The sequence below is a fragment of the Dermacentor silvarum genome, chromosome 10, assembly GCF_013339745.2.
Source record: "Dermacentor silvarum isolate Dsil-2018 chromosome 10, BIME_Dsil_1.4, whole genome shotgun sequence".
NCBI lineage: Eukaryota > Metazoa > Arthropoda > Arachnida > Ixodida > Ixodidae > Dermacentor > Dermacentor silvarum.
Genome location: NC_051163.1, coordinates 157,859,443 through 157,878,862, shown reverse-complemented (window position 1 = coordinate 157,878,862; position 19,420 = coordinate 157,859,443). Strand labels below are relative to the sequence as shown.

The following is a 19,420-nucleotide window of genomic DNA, read 5'->3' as shown; positions in this document are numbered from 1 at the left end:
ACGCTGCAGTGGCTTTTTTTTTTTTGTGTGTGTGTGTGTGTGTGTGTGTGTGTGTGTGTGTGTGTGTGTGTGTGTGTGTGTGTGTGTGTGTGTGTGTGTGTGTGTGTGTGTGTGTGTGTGTGTGTGTGTGTGTGTGTGTGTGTGTGTGTGTGTGTGTGTGTGTGTGTGTGTGTGTTTATGCAAGGTTGGGAGAGAAGAAAGATACAGAAAGAAAAGGAGGGGAGGGGATGGGGGCTCGAACCGCGAACGCGCGTTCTACGCTGCCGACCACCGTTGCGTGAAGGCGCGTTCAACCAGACGCCATCAGATCACAGCCGGATGCGGCACGATGCTATGTTTGTCGCAAAACGTCCTGCCTTCCCGGTATGCGCAATTACAGGTGCGGTGTGGATGTGTCTCGGTCTGATGAGCGCGCCGCCCGTCAAATGCGACGGAGCCATTGTTGCACATTTCGGGCTGCGGAAATCAACTATTTCTTTGTTTTTCGCTGGTTCGGTGTTGGTTGGACGGCCTCCCGGTGAATCATCGTTCTTCGCGGAAACAATAGGGAATTAGGTGTAGCAGCTGCATAACATGTGACATCGTCTATGATAGACCCAATGTGTGAGATTCCTTCGCCGAAGCAGCCTGAACGCTTCGGCGAAGGAATTTCAGTACACGCGTATACACGTCTGCCATGTCGTTGACATTCGCTTGTGCTTGTTTGGCAGTGCCCATCAGGACTTCACGCCTGTAATATGCTGTGCATCGCTCGTGCTGTTCACTCCATGGATCCTGTGAGCTCTGTTCTGCCCGTACAACGCACGCTACAAAATATTTGGAAGACGATTAAGCGTCGCCTTTAAGAGTGGATAGCATTAAAAGATCGCTGCCTCCTTATCAGGCTTCCCGGCAAGTGCAGCTTTCTTTTTCCTCCAATTCCGCCTCCGCGCGCGGCGAGCGCCATCTGGGTGCTGTTTTTGCAAGGAACAAACAACGGCGTGCCGCTGTATGAATTGTAGAAATGCTTGAAAAGGAGTTCGTGTTCGAGTTTCCGCGTAAGAGAATCATGTTTTCTCGTATATTCAAATTCCAGTCCTACGCTATATCACGTCTGCAGGTTGTGGTTAAGTCGCACTTTGCGACTTTTCTGACGCATTTTACTTTGAGAAACTCAATTAGCTCACTAACGCATCTACGCTATGCGGAGGGCTTGCGTGGTCGGGGTGGTTCGTGATAATTTTTTCGGCCACGGACGCCGGCGCCTACGCGGACACGGACGCCGACGCCGGGTTTTCTGCGAAACGGGGTCTTTAACGCTGTCGCGTTAAAATTGAACGTACGGCAGTAAGTGCCACATCGAGCTGGAATGTGAACGACAACAGACACAACGTTGTAGCCACGGCATAGCCAGTTGAACGACGTGATAATAGTCATTGCTATGTGTGCAGTTGTCCCTAGGTAAGCTGGCATTCATTGGAGCGTCTTAAGGTAACAGCAGAAAGTTACTCAGCAGGAATAAACTGTCTACGTATATTTTTGTATACACGCACGTCATGTGGAAGAGGCACGCGTTACTTGATGATATACGCTCGACAAACTGGCGCAGAGCTCGTGGAGAGGATATATGAAGCCGACGAAACACACGTATACCCCCCCTCACACACGCGCGCGCGCGCTCGCGCATACACTAAAAAAACACACACACACACATATCTAACAGACGCAGTATTAGCCTTTCAGACATGTAGCATCGCCAGGTCAGTTTGTACTTGACGTTCTTCGTGATAATTACCGCCTATCTTTCTTTCCCACTTCCTCTTTCTGGCGTTTTTTTCTTTAGTATTTCAGGGAGTCGAAGCACTAGAGCAACGTCATGATGTCCCGCAGCGGTGGCGTAGTGGGTTTGGCATTTCGCTGCTAAGCCCGAGGGTGCGGGATCAAATAATGACTGCGGCGGTCGCATTTCGCCGGGCGCGAAATGCAAGAACAGCTGTGTACCATGCATCGGGTGCACGTTAAAAAAACTCCAGGTGGTCAAAACTAATCAGCAGTCCTCCACTACGGTGTGCCCCATAATTGTGGTTTTGGCTCATACCCAGAATTTATTTTTAGCGCTACGTCACGATGGCTTTTGGAGAAAGAATGACTGCGGCCTGATTGGGATTCTTCAGAAGACAGGTCCAAATTGGACGAATCTTATTTCCTATCTATATTTTCCTTTTCCTAACTGGAGGGGGGTTCGCCAAATAGAGTTTCGCTTTCACGAAAGATACGAGAAATGAAACACGGACTAGACGTGTACCTTTAACGAGATGGAGGCTGCTTTGTTGTTCAGAGAGATTTGGGGTTGAGTATTTTTGATCGGAACCACTGTTTAGCTATTACATCGACATTTCTCTTTTTGGTCTTGTTTTTTTTTTTAATAACTCCGCCAAAGTGGGAATTTGGGTTCGCTACATCGAACCCAGGATATCTCTAACCCGCTATATCGAAATTGTCACTATGTACAACCACTGCACAAGATACAAATATCGATATAAATAATAAAAACTTGCCGCACATGTTTAGAAGAAAGCCGCAGTTTCGTCGAAATGGCGAAGCATCGATAGAGATAGCAATACATTAGACAGCTTCATGAAGTAAGCTTAGTATAGTTTTATCGGGTATATGAATTGCCAGTAAACATTCACTGAATTACTAAATTAGCAAGCACGCTGTCACGGGAACACGCGCAAACATGAACAGATCTCACTCGATGTCCGCGGACACCCACTGTCATAACGCTGGCGTGAAGAAGACCGGCAGCAGCGACGAGCGAAAGCTACGCGCTGCCTTTAGCTTCGACGCGACTTCGAAACTTCAGATTACGCGACCGCCAACGCTAGGAGTGCGAGAACACAGCGCACACGAAGACACAAGCCATCTCGGCAATTTTAGGCTTCGTACCCACCCCACATTACCTCCAACATAACCTCCGGCCGCGCTCGGCCGTTCAGCGGCGCCGCGCGCAGCAACGGTCGGGTTAGCCTCGACCAAGGAGGTTGAAAAAAAATGTCACAGTTTCGCCCTAAGGGCGAAGCAATTAATGCGATAGCAACACAGCAATGTCATACGAAGTAAGGTGAGCGGCTTTGGTAGCAATATGAATTGTAGTAAACATGAGCTGATTAAGTAAGCAGGTGTGCTGCGGCGTAAGTAGACCGACATGAAGAGAGACTCGATGGCCACGAGAAAGCGCGTGTGAAACGGTGGTGTTGATGAGAAAGGCTTCCCCTGGGCTGCGCGTGCGAAGGGACACACCTGGAGCGCTGCACTGCCGATCCGGGCAGCATTGCATGTGAAGCGTGCGTTGGAAAATGTGGCCCGACTATTACTAACTGTGGTGTGAGCGCGCACAAACAAACATGAATAGATCACACTGAATGACTGCAGACAACGACTGTCAAAACGCTGGCAGCAAGCAGATACGCCGCAGCGGGCGAAGGTACGCGCGGTCTATCGCTTCAACGGAAACTGAGCGACGAATGCACAGCGCATAAAAAAGTCTGAGCCGTGTGGAGATAAGAGACGGTGCGCGCGAGCGACGAGCGACGAACGCGGTTGTTGGCAGAGTAGAAGTGCGCCCCCCCTCCCCCCCCCTCGCTCCCTCCGGCGCTGGCTTCCCGCTTGTTGGCAGAGTAGAAGTGCCCCCCCCCCGCTCCCTCCGACGCTGGCTTCCCGCTTCCTTGCTTGCGCGTGGGAGATTGAGTGCGTTCGCTCTCCGTGATAGCGCGCGTCCCCGCACGCTTCCGCTCGGGCATATGGCGCGCGGCGCAGCTTTTATCTATACGGAACCTCACGGCGACGGCGACGGCGACGGCAGAAATCCGGTTGAAGTGTCCATATAATTGCTATCGCAATAAAAAATTCTGGAATGGCAATGCTGCTTTCAAAGTGAAGCCAGGCCGCCGCCATCTTACTCAGGGCAAGAAGAGACGGCAGGGAAGAGTGGAAAATAGGAAACGCCTGCTTTTCGCCTCCTTCATGTTTCAGATGGCTAATTTCGCTGCGCCGATGCTATTAAATGTACACCTTTGTTTCACAGCTTTTAGGAGCAAAGCTGAGTGTCGTGGTGCATTTTTTGAGAGTTCTTGAAATCAATACTTTGCCAAATATAATATTTTAGCTAGAAACAACGACCTTTTATTTTCCAATTACCCTAGCGTTTATATTCGCACAACAAAAGCACTGAAAGTGTGCGCGGACTGCAGCCTGCGCGGCACTCTTTCAGAGGTGAAGTCAGGGCAAGCGCTGGCTTCACCCCTGCTGGTAAACATCAGCGGACGCCGTCCCTCCAGAAGCTTCTTTTTTTTTTTTAACCTCCTTGCTTCCATGCTATCTTATGTGCCGTGATTTTAGTATAATTACGTGACCGGACTTTGTGTTTACTTTAGTGCAGCTATGTGACTGAACTTTGTGTGCCCTTTTTCTGAGTGGACTTTCAGTTTTAGTGTGACATTAGTATACTTATGTGACTGGATTTTGTGTTTAACTTTATGCGCCTTCGTGACTGAACTTTCAGTATTAGTGTGGTATTAGTGCCCTTATGTGACTGGACTTTGTGTTATTGTGATTTGGATTTGACATTTAATTTTAATGCGTGTAGGTTCATTCTTTCTTTCTTTTTTTTTCATACCTCTATGTGAAAAGGAGTAGCCGGCGCCAATTAAAGGCGCCAACATCTCCTAAAAACCATATATAAAAAAAAAAAGACGTCGCCCATCAAGCCACCATCCTTCACGGCTCACCCCCTCACGCATTCCTTCGCACCTACAGCAAAGAGCACCGCGGGGCGCGATAGGGTCTTACCGCACTTGGACTTTATGCGGAACATCACGGTGACAATGACAGCGAAGGCGGAAATTTCCCTGGAGTGTCCCTATACATAAAATAAGTTCTGGCGTTTTACGTGCCACAACCACGATCTGATTAGTCCCCGCCGTAGAGGGGGACTCCGAATTAATTTCGCCCATCTGGGGTTCTTTAACGTGCACCCGTGCACTGACGTTTCTGCATTTCGCCACCATCGAAATGCGGCCGCCGCGGCCGGGATTTGATCCCGCGACCTCGCGCTTAGCAGTGCAACGCCATAGCTTCTATGCAACCACGGTGGTCCCCCCCCCCTCCCCCTATTAATTGCTATCGCAATAAAAAAATTCTGTATGCCATTTTTTTTTATTTTTCAGTTCATACATTTTTTTAGTCGTATGGATCAGATAACGCATCGGCCTATTCAGGTGGATTGAGTGAAAAGACGGACGTTACCTGAGCGACTAATCACAATGTCGATCTAGGGGGCTAATTAGAAATTCACTAGATAACTTTTGAACTATTAACTTTAGGGCACGTGTTTCCATTGCAAAATTGAAGCCACGCAGCGGTGAAGTAATTTCTGCGTAGCAGAAGTCGTAACATTAGCACCACTTTCGAGATATCATTTGCCCAAATCTGCTAAAAATGCGTTGACGTAAAAGTTTAAGATCCTCCCAAACTGCTTGACGCATGCTTTTGGGAAGCTGCTAGCTGGAACGAGAATGTACTTCCTTCAAGACCGGATATCTCGAGCGGGGTGGTAGTCTTAGGATTCCTTCCTGCTAAGCAAGCAAGGCTCCACTACTGCTCACCTCAAATTTCATTTTTGCAACTTGTGCCCTAAAATGAATACTTAAAAATCTATTTCGGCTACACAAATAACATTTTTAATTACCTGCAGGGACAATCCGATTGCTCGTGCAAGTATATTTCGCCTCTTCCATAAGTGCACCTGAAAAGCGGAAGAACACCGTCACAGGAGCTGTGACCTGCGACAGCGCTTGTAGGTGTTTTCGGAATTCGAATTATGAGGCGCACGTAATCGCCATTAGCCGCTGGCTTATGAGAGTCCCGTAAGGTATCTGGATTCGATCCTGCATTCAGCGCTCCTAGGCGACAGCGCTAACCAACTGGGTGGCTTTTACAGTACTTTCTTGTATTAGATGTCGCTATAGCTCTTTTGCATAATAAAGAGACTCTAAAGGAATATATGCAGCCGGATTGGATCGATATATTACTCGTCAAGAAGAGTATCATCGTTTTCTCCATGCCAATATAACACTTTTTTGCGTAGAAAATCGTCGCCTGTGATCCCACTGTTACTCCTAAATTTGAAACACCCACGCCGAAACGGGCGAGTTGACGTAATTTCCTCGTCAACTCCCTCCATGCCGCTCCTTGTGGATCAGCGAGTACTGACGTCACATATGAGGGGTACTTTTGTACACAACCGGAGGCGCCACTCTAATCGCACTTCCACAGACATTTGCAATTATCCACATTCGCCATTTTCTCGCTTCAAAAAGCTTTGTTCTCGCTACGATTGATAAATTCCCTATTGCCGGAGTTTAATAGTTCAATGTATATAGCTCAGCTTAATATTTTCCTTTTGTGACTCTTCATGCGTAGCCGGACGGGTTTTGATGCTGCTGTAATGGGACTGTGGAGAGGAGGACAACATGTGGAAAGGGTGTGATGGAGAGGACGCTACAAGGTGATGGGTGACTGCGAAAGGACGGTCATCGCAACGCAGGGGCCAGCAGGGCGCAGATACACACTTTCGTACGGTCGCGGCAGAACGGACGCGTTTCAGTGGGTCGCGTTACACCGGCTCCCTCGAGTAGCGCGTTGCGTAACGCCACAGAGATATGGCTGCAAATTGAGTGAGTGGCCCATCAATCAGGAAAACAGCCGAACAGCTAGAAGCAACCCACTTACTACGAAAATCACACTGAATGGTTCCTGCACAGTTCATATGCTTCGTGCAGGTGTCATCTGTTTACATCAACAGGTAGCGCACGTAAAAAAAAAAAAAAAAAAAAAAAAAAAAAAAGTTCTGGGAGATGTGTGCCAAAGTGTAGCGAGAGACGGGCACTGTAATCTGAACCAGCGAGAGGGAAACCTGCTGTGGACACCTGTTACGTGTGCTGTGACAGCACCTGCTGTGACAGAACCTGCTGTGACACCAGGTGTTACGTGTGCGTATGTACCTACCTGCCTATGTGCGCGCGCGTGCCTGTGAGTGCAGCGCGTGTATGTCTATGTGTTCCTTTACAAACAATACACAGCGCCATGACCTCTAGGCCCCAAGCTTTATGCGTTCATTTCGAGGTCATCGACCGCCAGGTGTCAATGTTAGCTTGATTCTAGAGACAGATAGCCTTGCGTTGCAAGAGGGATTGCATGCAGACGGACTGCTGCGCGACCGACCGGACTGATTAACGGCACTTGACCGACTGTATAAATTAATTACTAATTATTGACCAGACTGACGGACTCACTGACTGTACTGGACTTACCATGCTGATTGAATGAAGTGAACGGACTGATCGACTGATGGGGCCCGAGTGATTGTCTGAACGACCGACCGACCGTCCATCGGTCGGTCTGCCTAACTGCCTGCCTTACTATTTGAATAGACTGACTGACTGAATATGGCAAATCAGTTCTGCGGAATCCTCCAAGGTGGAGGAAGAGTCATGAAAGCGTAAACTGTCATCCACCCGAATGCAGCACGAAGCTACGAAAGAAATCCATACGAGTTTCTCAAAAAGAAAGTTTCACAGATGAAGATGCGCCAACACACTTGCGGCAAAAAAACGCGTTGTTCATCCACTTACTTTAAATAGACGATCGTTTCCTGCATTGAAGCACAACAGTAACTGGAAAGCCCATGTATTTTGTCGCACACTGTGGGAATCATTGTCACGAAACTGGTGTTAACCTGAAAATTTGTTTCAAGTGGACAAGGCTTGCTAACTCAAACGGCTACAATTCGTAAATTGCTGTACGTGCGGTTTTGAATGGTTAATTAGTGCTTTATTTAATTAGTCGATTATGTATTTAGATTTTTCGTGAAAACCAGTGCTTCGAGTAGCCCAGCTCAAGGACTACGATTATGCTATCAGCCACAGGAAACATTTCAAAACTTTGCATATTAAAAAAAAAGCGCGTTGAGCCACGCTGTATTGGATAGCTATACGCAATAGCTTCGAGCACATGGTGTAAGCAGCAGGCAGTACAGCGAAGCATACGGGCACGTAATACAAGGACGCTGGTTAGAAATATTTAAAAAATCGTAAGGAAGACAATATTGCTTACTCCGTTCACCATTGCTGGGTTGACACGAGTGATCATCTGGTGTATAGAAACTTGGTTCTTCCTCGGCGCTCTCTTCTTCCGCGAAGATTTTTGTTTTCTATTTCACACAGGATATAGTCGCACCAGGCAGTGATCCGCGCCAACTCGCACAAGAGAAGCGACGTGTCGCAGGCGATGAGCCCGGTCCGGTCGAGTTTAAGCAAACAAAATAATATTACACAATCTGCCAGTATAGGTGGAAGTCTTTCAAGGCCAGTTAAACCAACTCCAAGGGTTGGGAACGAAAAACGCTCAATACGTTGGTGTCTGTGGAGAAAACTGCCGGTGGGCCAGAGAACTGCTTCGTGTCCGTATTTCAGCACTGAACGGAACAAAGAGATAGCCGTTGTTGCACTCAATAATAACCACAGTAACCATCCGTAGACCGAGGGATGCGCATTGAACACCGTCACTTTACGGTCTCTGAAGCAAAAAAACACGGCGGACGGCGACGTTTGCAGCGGTCCCCACACAGTCACGCCAGTGAAGTCCGGTCGTAAGGAACGGTCTCGCGAAGATCAACCGGGCAGGCGTCGGCGAAATCGAGGGGCTCTCTATTGACAAGGTAAATGAAGCACACCGCTTTGCTGTTAACCCCGGCATCCGCTCCTTCTCGATGTCATTGTTCGGGCGTTAATGTCCTGGCATTGACGCTGTATTGAGTTCGCGTGCCTTTCGCGCCAGAAACGCGGACGCACGCGCGTTCACAGCTAACGACCTCCGTGCGGACGTGCCAGCGCCGTCGGTCGCCATGACAACACATTTTGGCCGGTCGCTCGCACGTGAGTGAATGCCGCCGCCCTTCCCCATTTTTTCTCGCTTTATCAATGTATTTTATCTTTGCATAGCAACCACCGATCGGTTGGATGCGCATTAGGCTTGTTTGAAGGTGCACGCTGTCCGTTTTGCTCGGGCTTTTTGTTCTGCTTTGTTTTCGGCCTGGACCGCCCTCTATCGAAGCAGCACATCATCAAGTTAGGTGCGAAGGGCAGCATGAGAGGAAGAAATTGTAGCGGAAGGCGTTTCAAATAGCGCAGACATCGGAGTCGTGACTTCGGTGTTGTGCCGGCATAAAATATAGCACCAAGCGCATCGACGACGTGCTGTTACCGCACCTGGAATCGCGTCTGAGGAAAGGCCGTACCAAATATTAATTCTTCGGGAATTCATGCGCACTCACCACGACGTACTTGAGAACGCTGTTAGGTACACAACCGCAGTGATTTGGGCATGTTGGTACGCCATGGTGAATAATTTTGAATAGCGCAAGTGCGTGAGAAGAATACAAGGAAAAACAGAGCACTGTCTTTCCTTCTATTCCTCTGATGTACTTGTGCTATTCAAGATCATTTACTGTTATGTAGTGATTCGAAACCCAGTCGTTTTACCGCTGGTGCACGCGGGCTACCTTGACGATATAGTAAATTGAATTACAGCTAAATGGTGCATTTTGGGTTTGCTCGAACTGGATGCAAACTACCAGTGAACGTTATCCAGTTCTTACTTTAATTTTAATGTTCTTTTTTACAAGCCACCACTACTTGCTGTGCAAATTATATCTGTTGTGGCGAATAATGCGTTTAACCTGACTTTCCGGTGAACACTCCGTGAGCGCGGTTTTACTTTTCTCTACTTTTCATTTTATCTTTTTTTTTTTTTAAGTCTAACCGGTCATGTATAGCTTAGCAAGCGAGAAAGAGTAGCCGGCATCACCCATGATGCCAATTAAGGTGTCCTGTGCTCACGAATAATAAAAAAGAACCAAGTTCAACTCTCTTGATAAACTTTGTTCTTATCGATCAATCGATCGCAGTTTATTTGAGTTCAGTTTCAAAGATAACTGGGAGTTGAGAGGACAAAGCAGTATAGACCGTTTGGATAAGTTCTCGAACCCACAAAACAGGATTGACAATTGCGAGAAGCATAAATAAACAAGATAGAAAACAAAGCACAATAAGCCCGATACAATGAATGCGATCCGTTTCACATTGAAAAGTCCGCTCCACTAAAACACTTCAGTTGTCTGCGTATATGAGATATTTAGCATCCAAATAGATGTACATCACATCATTGGCGTAGTTTTTAAATAGGCCTTAAGAGACTGCCTTGCGGCACGCCATCCATAATGCGCAGAACTCCAGATGAACATTGACTGACCACGACATAATGAAAGCGAAAATGAAAGTTTGATTTCATTGCGTTAAGCGCATGGGAAGGGGGGGGGGGGGGGGGGGGGGGCACGCGTGCGCTGCAGTGCTCAAGCTTTGCGAAAGAATGTCGTGGTTGAGCTTACCGAACGTCTTGCTAAAGTCAACAAATGCGCCTAGCGTAAGGAATAGTGACTCTAAGCTAGTTAATATTGTTGCACAAAAAGCGTATATTGACAATTATTTGCAAGTAAGGCGAGTAGCACAGGCGTAACAGCCGCCAGCCAAGATGGCGAAGATCAACCTCTACCTCTTCTTCATCGGTGCCGGCCTAATGCTGTAGTTCTTCTGTGTCGCGGCATTACCCCCCGGGCGAAAACACTCGCACCACCCGGACAGGTCAGAGTGCAGCATCAGCGGACGGGTTATACGGCTTTATCCGAGCAACGTGAATTACGTCAGTCGGGACCGGCACACATGGTAACATGGGCTTCACCGGTGCAATCTCATACGTCACGTCGGTAACTCGGCGCAGAACGCGATAAGGACCGTGGTAGCGTGGTAGAAGCTTCGCTGAGAAACCTACGCGTCGAGTTGGCGACCAGAGGAGCACTAAGGATCCTGGAGCGTAATATACATACTTATGACGGCAATCATAACGGAACTTCTGTGACACTTGCGGCATCGTAAGGCAGTCGCGCGCGATATGACGCGCAGCGTTCGCCCTTGCGATGACATCTTGCGCGTACTCCGATGGTTAATTGTTGTGGAACGGCTGGTAGTAAAGTACCCATGGGTAGTGTCGGTTCCCGGCCAAAAAGAAGATAAATCGGTTAACAACCTGCCGTGTCGTGGCGTGACGAATTATAGGCAAATGTAACAAAGGGTAATGTAGCATCCCAGTCGCGATGGTTGGCGGAAACGTACATGGAGAGCATGTCGGTTATGGTGCGATTCAGGCGTTCGGTGAGGCAGTTTTTCTGATGGTGATAGGCGGTGGTGACTTTGTTTTGTGGAACGTGAGCGTAGAAGGTCATCGATGACACGGGACATGTAAGGACCGCGATCGGCGAGCAGTTGACGAGGAGCACCGTGATGCAGAATCATATCGTGGAGAAGGAAGTCGGCAATATCGGTAGCACATGCTGGTTGGAAGTACGCGCGTAATAGCGTAACGCGTGGCATAGTCCGTCGCGACAGCGACCCATTTGTTCCCTGCATGATGCTGATGTAAGGAAAGGTCCGAGCAGATCGAGGCCGACGCGGGAGAACGGCTCTACTGGGACATCGATCGGCTGCAGAAGGCCGGCGAGAAGCATCGGTGGTCTCTTGCGTGGTTGGCACAGTTCGCAGCTGCCAACATGCTTCTGTACGGAGCGATAAAATCCAGGCCGAAAGAAACGACGCCGCAAGCGATGATAAGTGCACGTTACCCCAAGATGACCTGCTGTGGGTTCGTCGTGAAGCATTTGGAGCCCAGTAGAACGCATGTGGGAGGGCACCAACAGCAAGCGCTCAGGTCATTCGGCGGCATACACTGTGGCGCTATAAAGTTCAATTATGTAAGGTTAACATCCGGAGCGACTCGTCAGAGGCCCCGGAGCTGAGACGGTTGATGATGGAACCTAACGCCGGATCACCCCGCTGTTCAATATTAACTCTTTTTGATGAAGCAGATACGTTGAGCTATTTTTGGCGAAGCCAGTCAGAAATTAGGGAATGCTTAACAAAAAACACTGATGACTGCAGCGAATCACTTGTTCGAATTCCTTAGAAAAAGATGCATAGATATAGGCCTGTAATTGGTCAAAACATTCCTACCTCCTTTCTTGTTGCTGGCTGGAACTCTTGCTAGCTGTGTCTGCGGGGAATGGTGCACTGACCAGTACAGTAAATGTGTGTTAGACATGGCACGAGAAAGAATAATACATACTTTATATACCGGCCTGCTTTGTACAGTAAATGCGTCAAAAATAGAAGTATCGCGTAATCCATTAAAAATAACATAACCCTCAATTTCATCGGTTGGTTCAAATAATATCGAATGTGACATTCAATCGCCTAGAAAGCGGTAGATTCCGAGGTTAATAATGGTTGTCACAGACCTGGCAAATTTTTTTTTCGAGCAGCCGCTAAACATCAACCACGTAGTCCCTGTTTAATTATTATATTAAAATGCAGAGCACAATCAATATCCCGACTCATATTCTCAGTGACTAATTTTGTGACTTTCTCTTGAGTAGCACGTGCTTTAAATAACTGACGGAAAATTGGCATTTGCACTGTTCTGTTTGCACACCGAACCGGAAAACTCTTTTGTCGCATGCCATTCGATTCGACAAACGCATCTTACCGGCACAGATATGACTCTGCCTAGACCAGTTAAAGAAAGAAGGGAAAACATATTTGGCAGCAAGTACATTATATATTAGTGAGTCATGTTTTCAAAGCTGGCCGCAGCGCGATGTACACATATGCCGTGTACCCGGGACACCTTCGGTTGCGAGCTTTGATAGTCGACTTCGCACAGGTGTGCTTCCCATGGCCTCCTATCAGTGCAGATATGTGTATGTATCCGTTGAAATAAACGAAACATGTCAGCGCATACAGCTCAGCAACAGTGATTACTTGGTAGAAAATGGCGCTGGCAGTTTGTTTGTTTGTTTGTTTATTTATTTATTTATTTATTTATTTATTTATTTATTTATTTATTTATTTATTTACCGGTTACCCTGTGCAGCGCCGAATTTAATCAAGGGAGTGAGCACATCATATCAAGGGTAAATAGTTAAGTGCAGGAACAGGCATGCAGTAATGCATCAAAAGTACGAATGCAAGTAAAAGGTTGAAAAGAATGACAAATAAGACAAATATGACAATCGGTCAACATGTGTGCTTAGTGCACTCAAAACAACAGAAGAAAGAACCAAAAAAAATTAGGAAGCATTACCATGCGCATATATTTACTGTTGAAAAGCACAAAAGGTGACTAGTCACAGTTCAGACAGGAAGTTGATAAAGGAATCACGGATGGCTGTTATTACACACGATTGAATGGAACTGCATCGCTCCGTGATTGCTGGGGTGAAAAAGGGAATTTCATATAATGAGTCCTGCACAACAGTTCCCGCAATTTCTATTCGTGATCTCGTCTTGCGCACACGTAATGTGTCAGTCTCCTCGAAGCCCGAGGTCAATAATATGATTTATCCAGTTGACACAGCTCCAAGGCGTGCATCCTACTACGTAACTGAGATCAATCATTTTCAAAAATTATCTCGGAAGAGCTTCACATAAAATATTAAAGGAAGCATGCAATGTGCACAAGCGGCCTCGCGAAAACAGTGGCCGCGGCTGGTCTACAGACCGATTGCACCAAGAGTTTCACTACAGCGCCGTTGTCGCAAAGAATGCAGGTAGTAGTACATTCCCTAGCAGACGGAAGAGCAGCTACGGCTCGAAGCCTCTAGTTTTCTACTGACATATAATTCTTCTCCCTAACCACTTTCTTTTTTTTCTTACCGCGACCAATTAATCGGTTTAACCTTGGAGATTAAAGACCAACTGTAACGAAATATCGCTTTGGCTAAATTTATTAAATATGTAGTATATTCTACTAAAGCAATCTTGGCAAAGCCGCAGGACAGATACTTTCATATTTTTCTTGTTAAGCAGCATTTAAACAGCACCTAAGAAGACGTGTGCCCCTAGTGGTGGTCACGGCGGAGAGCGCACCTTATCTCCTGAGGTCAAGCCAGACAATGACACGCTCAAGGTCATGCGTCACTTCCAACCAGTGGTAATGACAGCGTTCTTTTCTTTTTTCTGCAGTTTCGGTATCAAATACGGCACTTTAGTGACGCTTTCGTTCGAATTTAAAATGTCAAACTTTGCATGGACGCTCATCATATCGGCGCTATCTTAAACTGCTTTAAAGTAGGCTTTTTACGCGGTTAAAAATTTCGTTGAGACTCTAATGTCAAAGAAGGTGAGGACGATCTACAATAAGAGCAGCGCTAAAGACACGAAACTACTGCCCCCTCGTCCCATCAATCCCCGCTGTGAAGGTGATTGGACAGCGAAGCTGTAAACGACACCTACAATGATTACCCATTGCAACGTAGCTTGAAATTATTCACATGGCGGCATTCACATGTAATCATTAGTATAATCATTAGCTAATCATTAGTATAAGACTTTTCAACGGCCTGCGACTTGGCTTGCGCCGCTACTTCGTGCGCCTGCAAAGAGTGCACCAGAGAGAAGAGAAATGTACTTAACCACACTTTCGCCGCGCCTCGTATGCACGCTGCTCTCCAGGAGTCCTCACTATACGTGGCCTTCCGATAGCACTGTCACAACACAAATCAGTTGCTAGGCGGGTTGTTCTGTTACATACGAGGGTGTAGTTACCTCACTGCCTGCTTCGTATGCTACAGTTGCCGCTTCCCGGCAACTGCAGCTTATGCAATCGTGATCTTTGCCGGGAAACGCTTGCAGCGAATGCTATGCGCGAAGGCGAGCTTTCTTTTTTTTTTCCCTGCACGGCCGGCGCCGCCCCTGCTACGGATTCGAGGAGGCTAGCGCCATCTGATGGTGCTGCAAGGAACCAAGTGGCTGATTGGTTGAGGTTTTGCCCACGGACACGGCAACAAAAAAAAAGGAAGTTGGCAAAATACGCATATAGATGTTGGAAAGAGTTCATGGTTGGTTTTCAGACTTTTGAAGTCGCGCAAGAGTGCTGTGGCAATTTATAACGGACTTCTTCATCCGTATAATAATCCTGATCGTTGGTTTACCTTTCTTCTTCATAGGCTTGTGTACTGATCATCATGGCTTGGGGTCGTCGCCAAATCTATTAGACTCAATAAAAGGCTGCGCTAACTACCACCTCGTACATTTATGTAGGCCAAGTACAGCAACAGGGGTCCCCGAATAATGCGAAGGACATCATCAGACGAACGAAAATAGGTTGAAGTGAGTACGGCAGGCATTACCGGCAGCTTGCCGCTATCCTTGAAAAGAAACGTGTACGATCATTGCATTCTTCGATCGTCACTACATATGGGGCAGAAACGAAAGGATAATAAAGGAGGAGCGAAGTTCACATAGCGAGCGATATAACAATTATTATTAGCGTAATTGCGTTAGGAGACAAAAGACGAAGCTTTGGATTAGAGGGCAAACAGGGGTAGCTGGTGTTCTATGGTTGTGAATAAAAGGAAACAACGGATCTGGTGTGCCATGTAATGCGTCGAACAGATAACCTGTGGCCCATTAGCCAAACAGAACGGATACCAAGAGAAAGGAAGCGAAGTAGAGAATGGCTGGTGTGATGGGGTAAGCGAACGCAGCATATATCATCAGGTCGGCTGACTCCCGACATGGGTATTTGGAGATGACTAAGGGAGTCTCAGGCGGCATTCACACCGGCCATTGACAGAGGTCGCGCCACCGACTGCGACAGGCGCCCAAAGGGCGACTCGCGGACGCCGATCTTCACACAGGCAGGCGCGACTGCCCGTCGCCACACCGAAATATATCCCGATTAAAGCCGTTCGCGTGTGCTCGCACCTCAATCGCCACGTGTAAAGTGTCAACGTATACAGGGTTCCTGTTCGTGCGCTGCTGATTGTTTTAGTAGTCTGCGACTGCCGTTGTGCAATTGAAAAAATTCACCGACGATTACGATACTCCCTAATGCGAATTTCGAGGGCAGCTCTTTAGGTGTTTTGAATTCGCCATATATTGTGGCAAATAATTTGACAAGGACCTCTCGTCGGCGGCGTCGCTGAGCCTCTGCTCGGGCAGCTCGATCGTTTAGCAGCAACGCCAGACGAAGCATTTCCACCGGTTGCGTCGCTCATTGTTCAGAAAGAAAGCGTTAACACATGGCTAACACGGGGACGCGTCGCTCGCGCGGAGCGCATTATCTAGCGGCGGCAGCGGCGCAGGCGAAATAGCGCATGCGCAGTGGGTCCGAGCCCGCGCCAGCGCTTTGTTTCGATATATATATATGGTATCGGTGGACGTGCGCGCCGCATGCGTGGTCGCCGCCGTAGAGCACTTTTCGTGCGGCACTCCGCTTTCCTCCTCCCCTTTTGCCATGCTCTCCTCCTCCGCTTTCCTCCTCGCGCTCTTCACTATCGCCGTCTTTCATCCTCCGGTGCGCTCCGCGTTCGCTCTTTCATCCTTCGCTGTGCTCGTTCGCTCGGTTATACTTCGGGACGCTGATGCTCAACGCAGGAACGAGGGCCAAAGAGATGCGTTCTAAAATCGAGCAACGAAACGAGCCTGTTCAATCGACCCCAGTGCGCGGAGCAGCCTTTGCTAATTCGTTAAACTTACATTTGAGGGCATTGAAAGCGCAGCGCGTCAGCCGGCAGTCACGTGGTATTTTTTTAAATTTTGCGCACTTTAAAGGAAAGGCTGGAAAAACATTAAACAGGGCAGTTATCTTAACACAGATTAAATAATTCGATGTTTCTGAACAAGCGCTGCAACTTTTGTATTGAATATTTTTCGCTAGAGTTAGTATTTAAAAAGTTAATTAAGCAACCTTTGTTTATTTCCGAGTTTGGCGGATTGGAAAAAATATGACCTGCTCCATACGGCTCGGAACAACACTACAACAATTTGACATGCATAGCGCTTATGTTTTTTTTTTTTTTTTTGATACTTGGCCCAAGTTAGCTGAAACACCCTGTTCAAGCGCTTCAAATTTGCGATGAACCGCACCTGTTTCGCCAGTCACCAGTGATGGATTTCCACAGCCGGACAAAACTAAGTTGTCGGCCACGGAAAGACAAAGCCCTTTGTTTGCGGCAGGATGAACAACGGGCCGGAATCAATGACGTTGTGACGTTTATTCGCCGACGACAGAGGTTCAAAAGAGACAGGGCTGCACGTAAAAGCGGTGCTTCCACAACAAAGGAGAAGATATAACTTGTCGAAAGACAGCGTACGTCAAAGGGGTTCGTGCAGCTACTTTTGCACATAGCCGGAGATGCAGCGTTCGAGCTCGAAGTGTTACACAATACTTTTTTGGTTGCCTTAAAGGAACAATAAAGATATATATATCAGGAAAAGGTAGAAGATCAATGGGCCAGATGTCACTTGAGGAAGAAAATGATGACACCATGTAGCCATTGTCGTAAGCTGACTTACAATTCGTTATGCCAACAGTTTCGAGACTGGAACTCTTTGTCAGGGCGCGTTGAAAGTTTGAAACTTTCTACCGATCAACTTATCGGTCGCCGAGCATAATCTTCGCGAGAGAATATTACAAGAGGCGCGCACAGGCGGGAAACCCATCGTCATAAAGAAGCTAGACGAGGCGGGAAGTATCACTTGGGCACTACTTCGGGTACTCTTCGTACGCCGTTTCAGTATCAGAGCGACAAAAGGCTAATTTTTCAGAAACAAATGCCAAGAACGCATGTCATCTTCAAAACAACGTAAATTATTTTGCCTCCTGTGGCGTCCTCCTCCAATACAACAATTGCGATGTTTGAGGTAAAACCAGAAGTTCAAAAAATTTACTTGCCCTCCCGGCCCTGCGAAAGCGGATGTCCAGCGAAGCTATTGAAAACCACCACTACAACTGCTGAAGGGAAGAAGGGTAGGTGGGGGGGGGGGGGGGGGGGGGGAGGCGTATGCATTGCCTTATTGTGTTAGAGTAATGGTAGTAATTTTACTCCATTCGGTCTACAATGACACGAAACAGATCCCATAAATTCAATCCGATGATGAGTGGAATCAAATATACGTCACAACAGTTACTCAAGGACAGCAACCCGATGCATTAATTAGCAGGCTGCACCACAAATGCAGTGCGTATGTGCCGCTTTTCAATGAACCTCTCGCCAACTTGGGTCGCTGAGTATGTGCCACCGAGTGTGCGGCCAAGCGAGGAAACAATCCGCCTTTTTCATTTTCCTGTGCTGCCCTCTGCGGCGCGCCGCTGGAAACGTTTTGGTAGGGTGCTGGGGCTTTCGCCGGTTGATTTGTGAACCTGCGCCCGTGTTAAGTGCGCATCGGTTGTGCGTTTCGTGGATCGCGAATAATTATTAATATCTTCTGGGGGGCAGCATGTCGTTCCTGGAAGCCATGTAGCACTCGCCAACTATATACATGTAGGGTGAGCAGGCCTGAGTGCGCTGTTTTGTTTACAGTGCGGCCGATAAAGGCACGCCGAGTTCCCTCTGCCGTAGCGGCTGCTTTGGAGTTTGTTGGCGCTAACTCCTGCACTCTCACCTCGCTTATTTTGTAATTCTTTTTACACGTTCTTTAGACATTTCGCATAAATAAGATGTTTTCGAGTGCGCAGCCTTCCGCGTCGAATTTAGCAAAGCCATGCACTTGTTTACATCGGCATCTACAGCCACAGATCGTTGTTAGCATCAAAAAATGGGGGAAAGATGCATAAATGAAAAGGCGCTGATATGAAAGATTGTCAAAACTTAGAATAAAACACACATATCTGCTCATATGAGCCGCGTCGTTCCATCGTGAGACGAGTCAGTATGAGCGGCTGAGCCACTTAAACAATGGCGGCTGTGATCCAGTTACAAATATTGCGCTGTTAACTTATTACTGATTCTCGCGTTTCTTTAACTTCGCGATAGTTAGTTTGCGCGTGTCATAAAGCATTATTAGAGCAAACTGTGCTCGCATAAGCGCTCATTTAAAGGCCGTGTTGTTCTCCTGCAAGAACGCGGATGCCATCGCTGACACCGTTGGTATATAACTGAGCGAAGCGGCTGTTTATCCTGCTGTACCGTCTCTTGTTTCGGGTTTGACGCAGAGATAAAGAGTACATCGCAGGAATTAAGGAATGTGTCAGCATGCCAACACGTAAAAACCCATCCATCTACGTCGTGAATGCGACCAGCAGCCTACGGGAACGGTGACGTTCAGATGTTGGCACAGGCGTTGGGCACAGCGCTGTGTCCCCGCTTGCAGCTTATTGTCTACGCGGCGATCAAAGCGAAGGGTAGTTTATTTCAAATCGCTAAGGTTAGAATTGGACTATAAAAGCAGTTTCCTTCATTATAACTTGCTTACTTTTCAGTACCGGT

General features: G+C 47.6%; 1 protein-coding gene across 2 annotated transcripts in view; it reads right to left on the bottom strand.

Moving 5' to 3' along the window:
- Nucleotides 1-19,420, bottom strand: part of LOC119431124 (ninjurin-2) — an 86,356-nt gene that overhangs the window by 25,261 nt on the left and 41,675 nt on the right. The window contains exon 1 of one of the 2 annotated variants that reach the window (XM_037698601.2): nt 8,155-8,319. The exons of the other annotated variant lie outside the window; for it this stretch is intronic. Coding sequence (XP_037554529.1) covers nt 8,155-8,190 — 36 coding nt within the window. The 5' untranslated portion in view covers nt 8,191-8,319. Of the gene's footprint in view, nt 1-8,154; nt 8,320-19,420 lie in introns of those variants that run through there. 2 annotated transcript variants of the gene reach the window in all.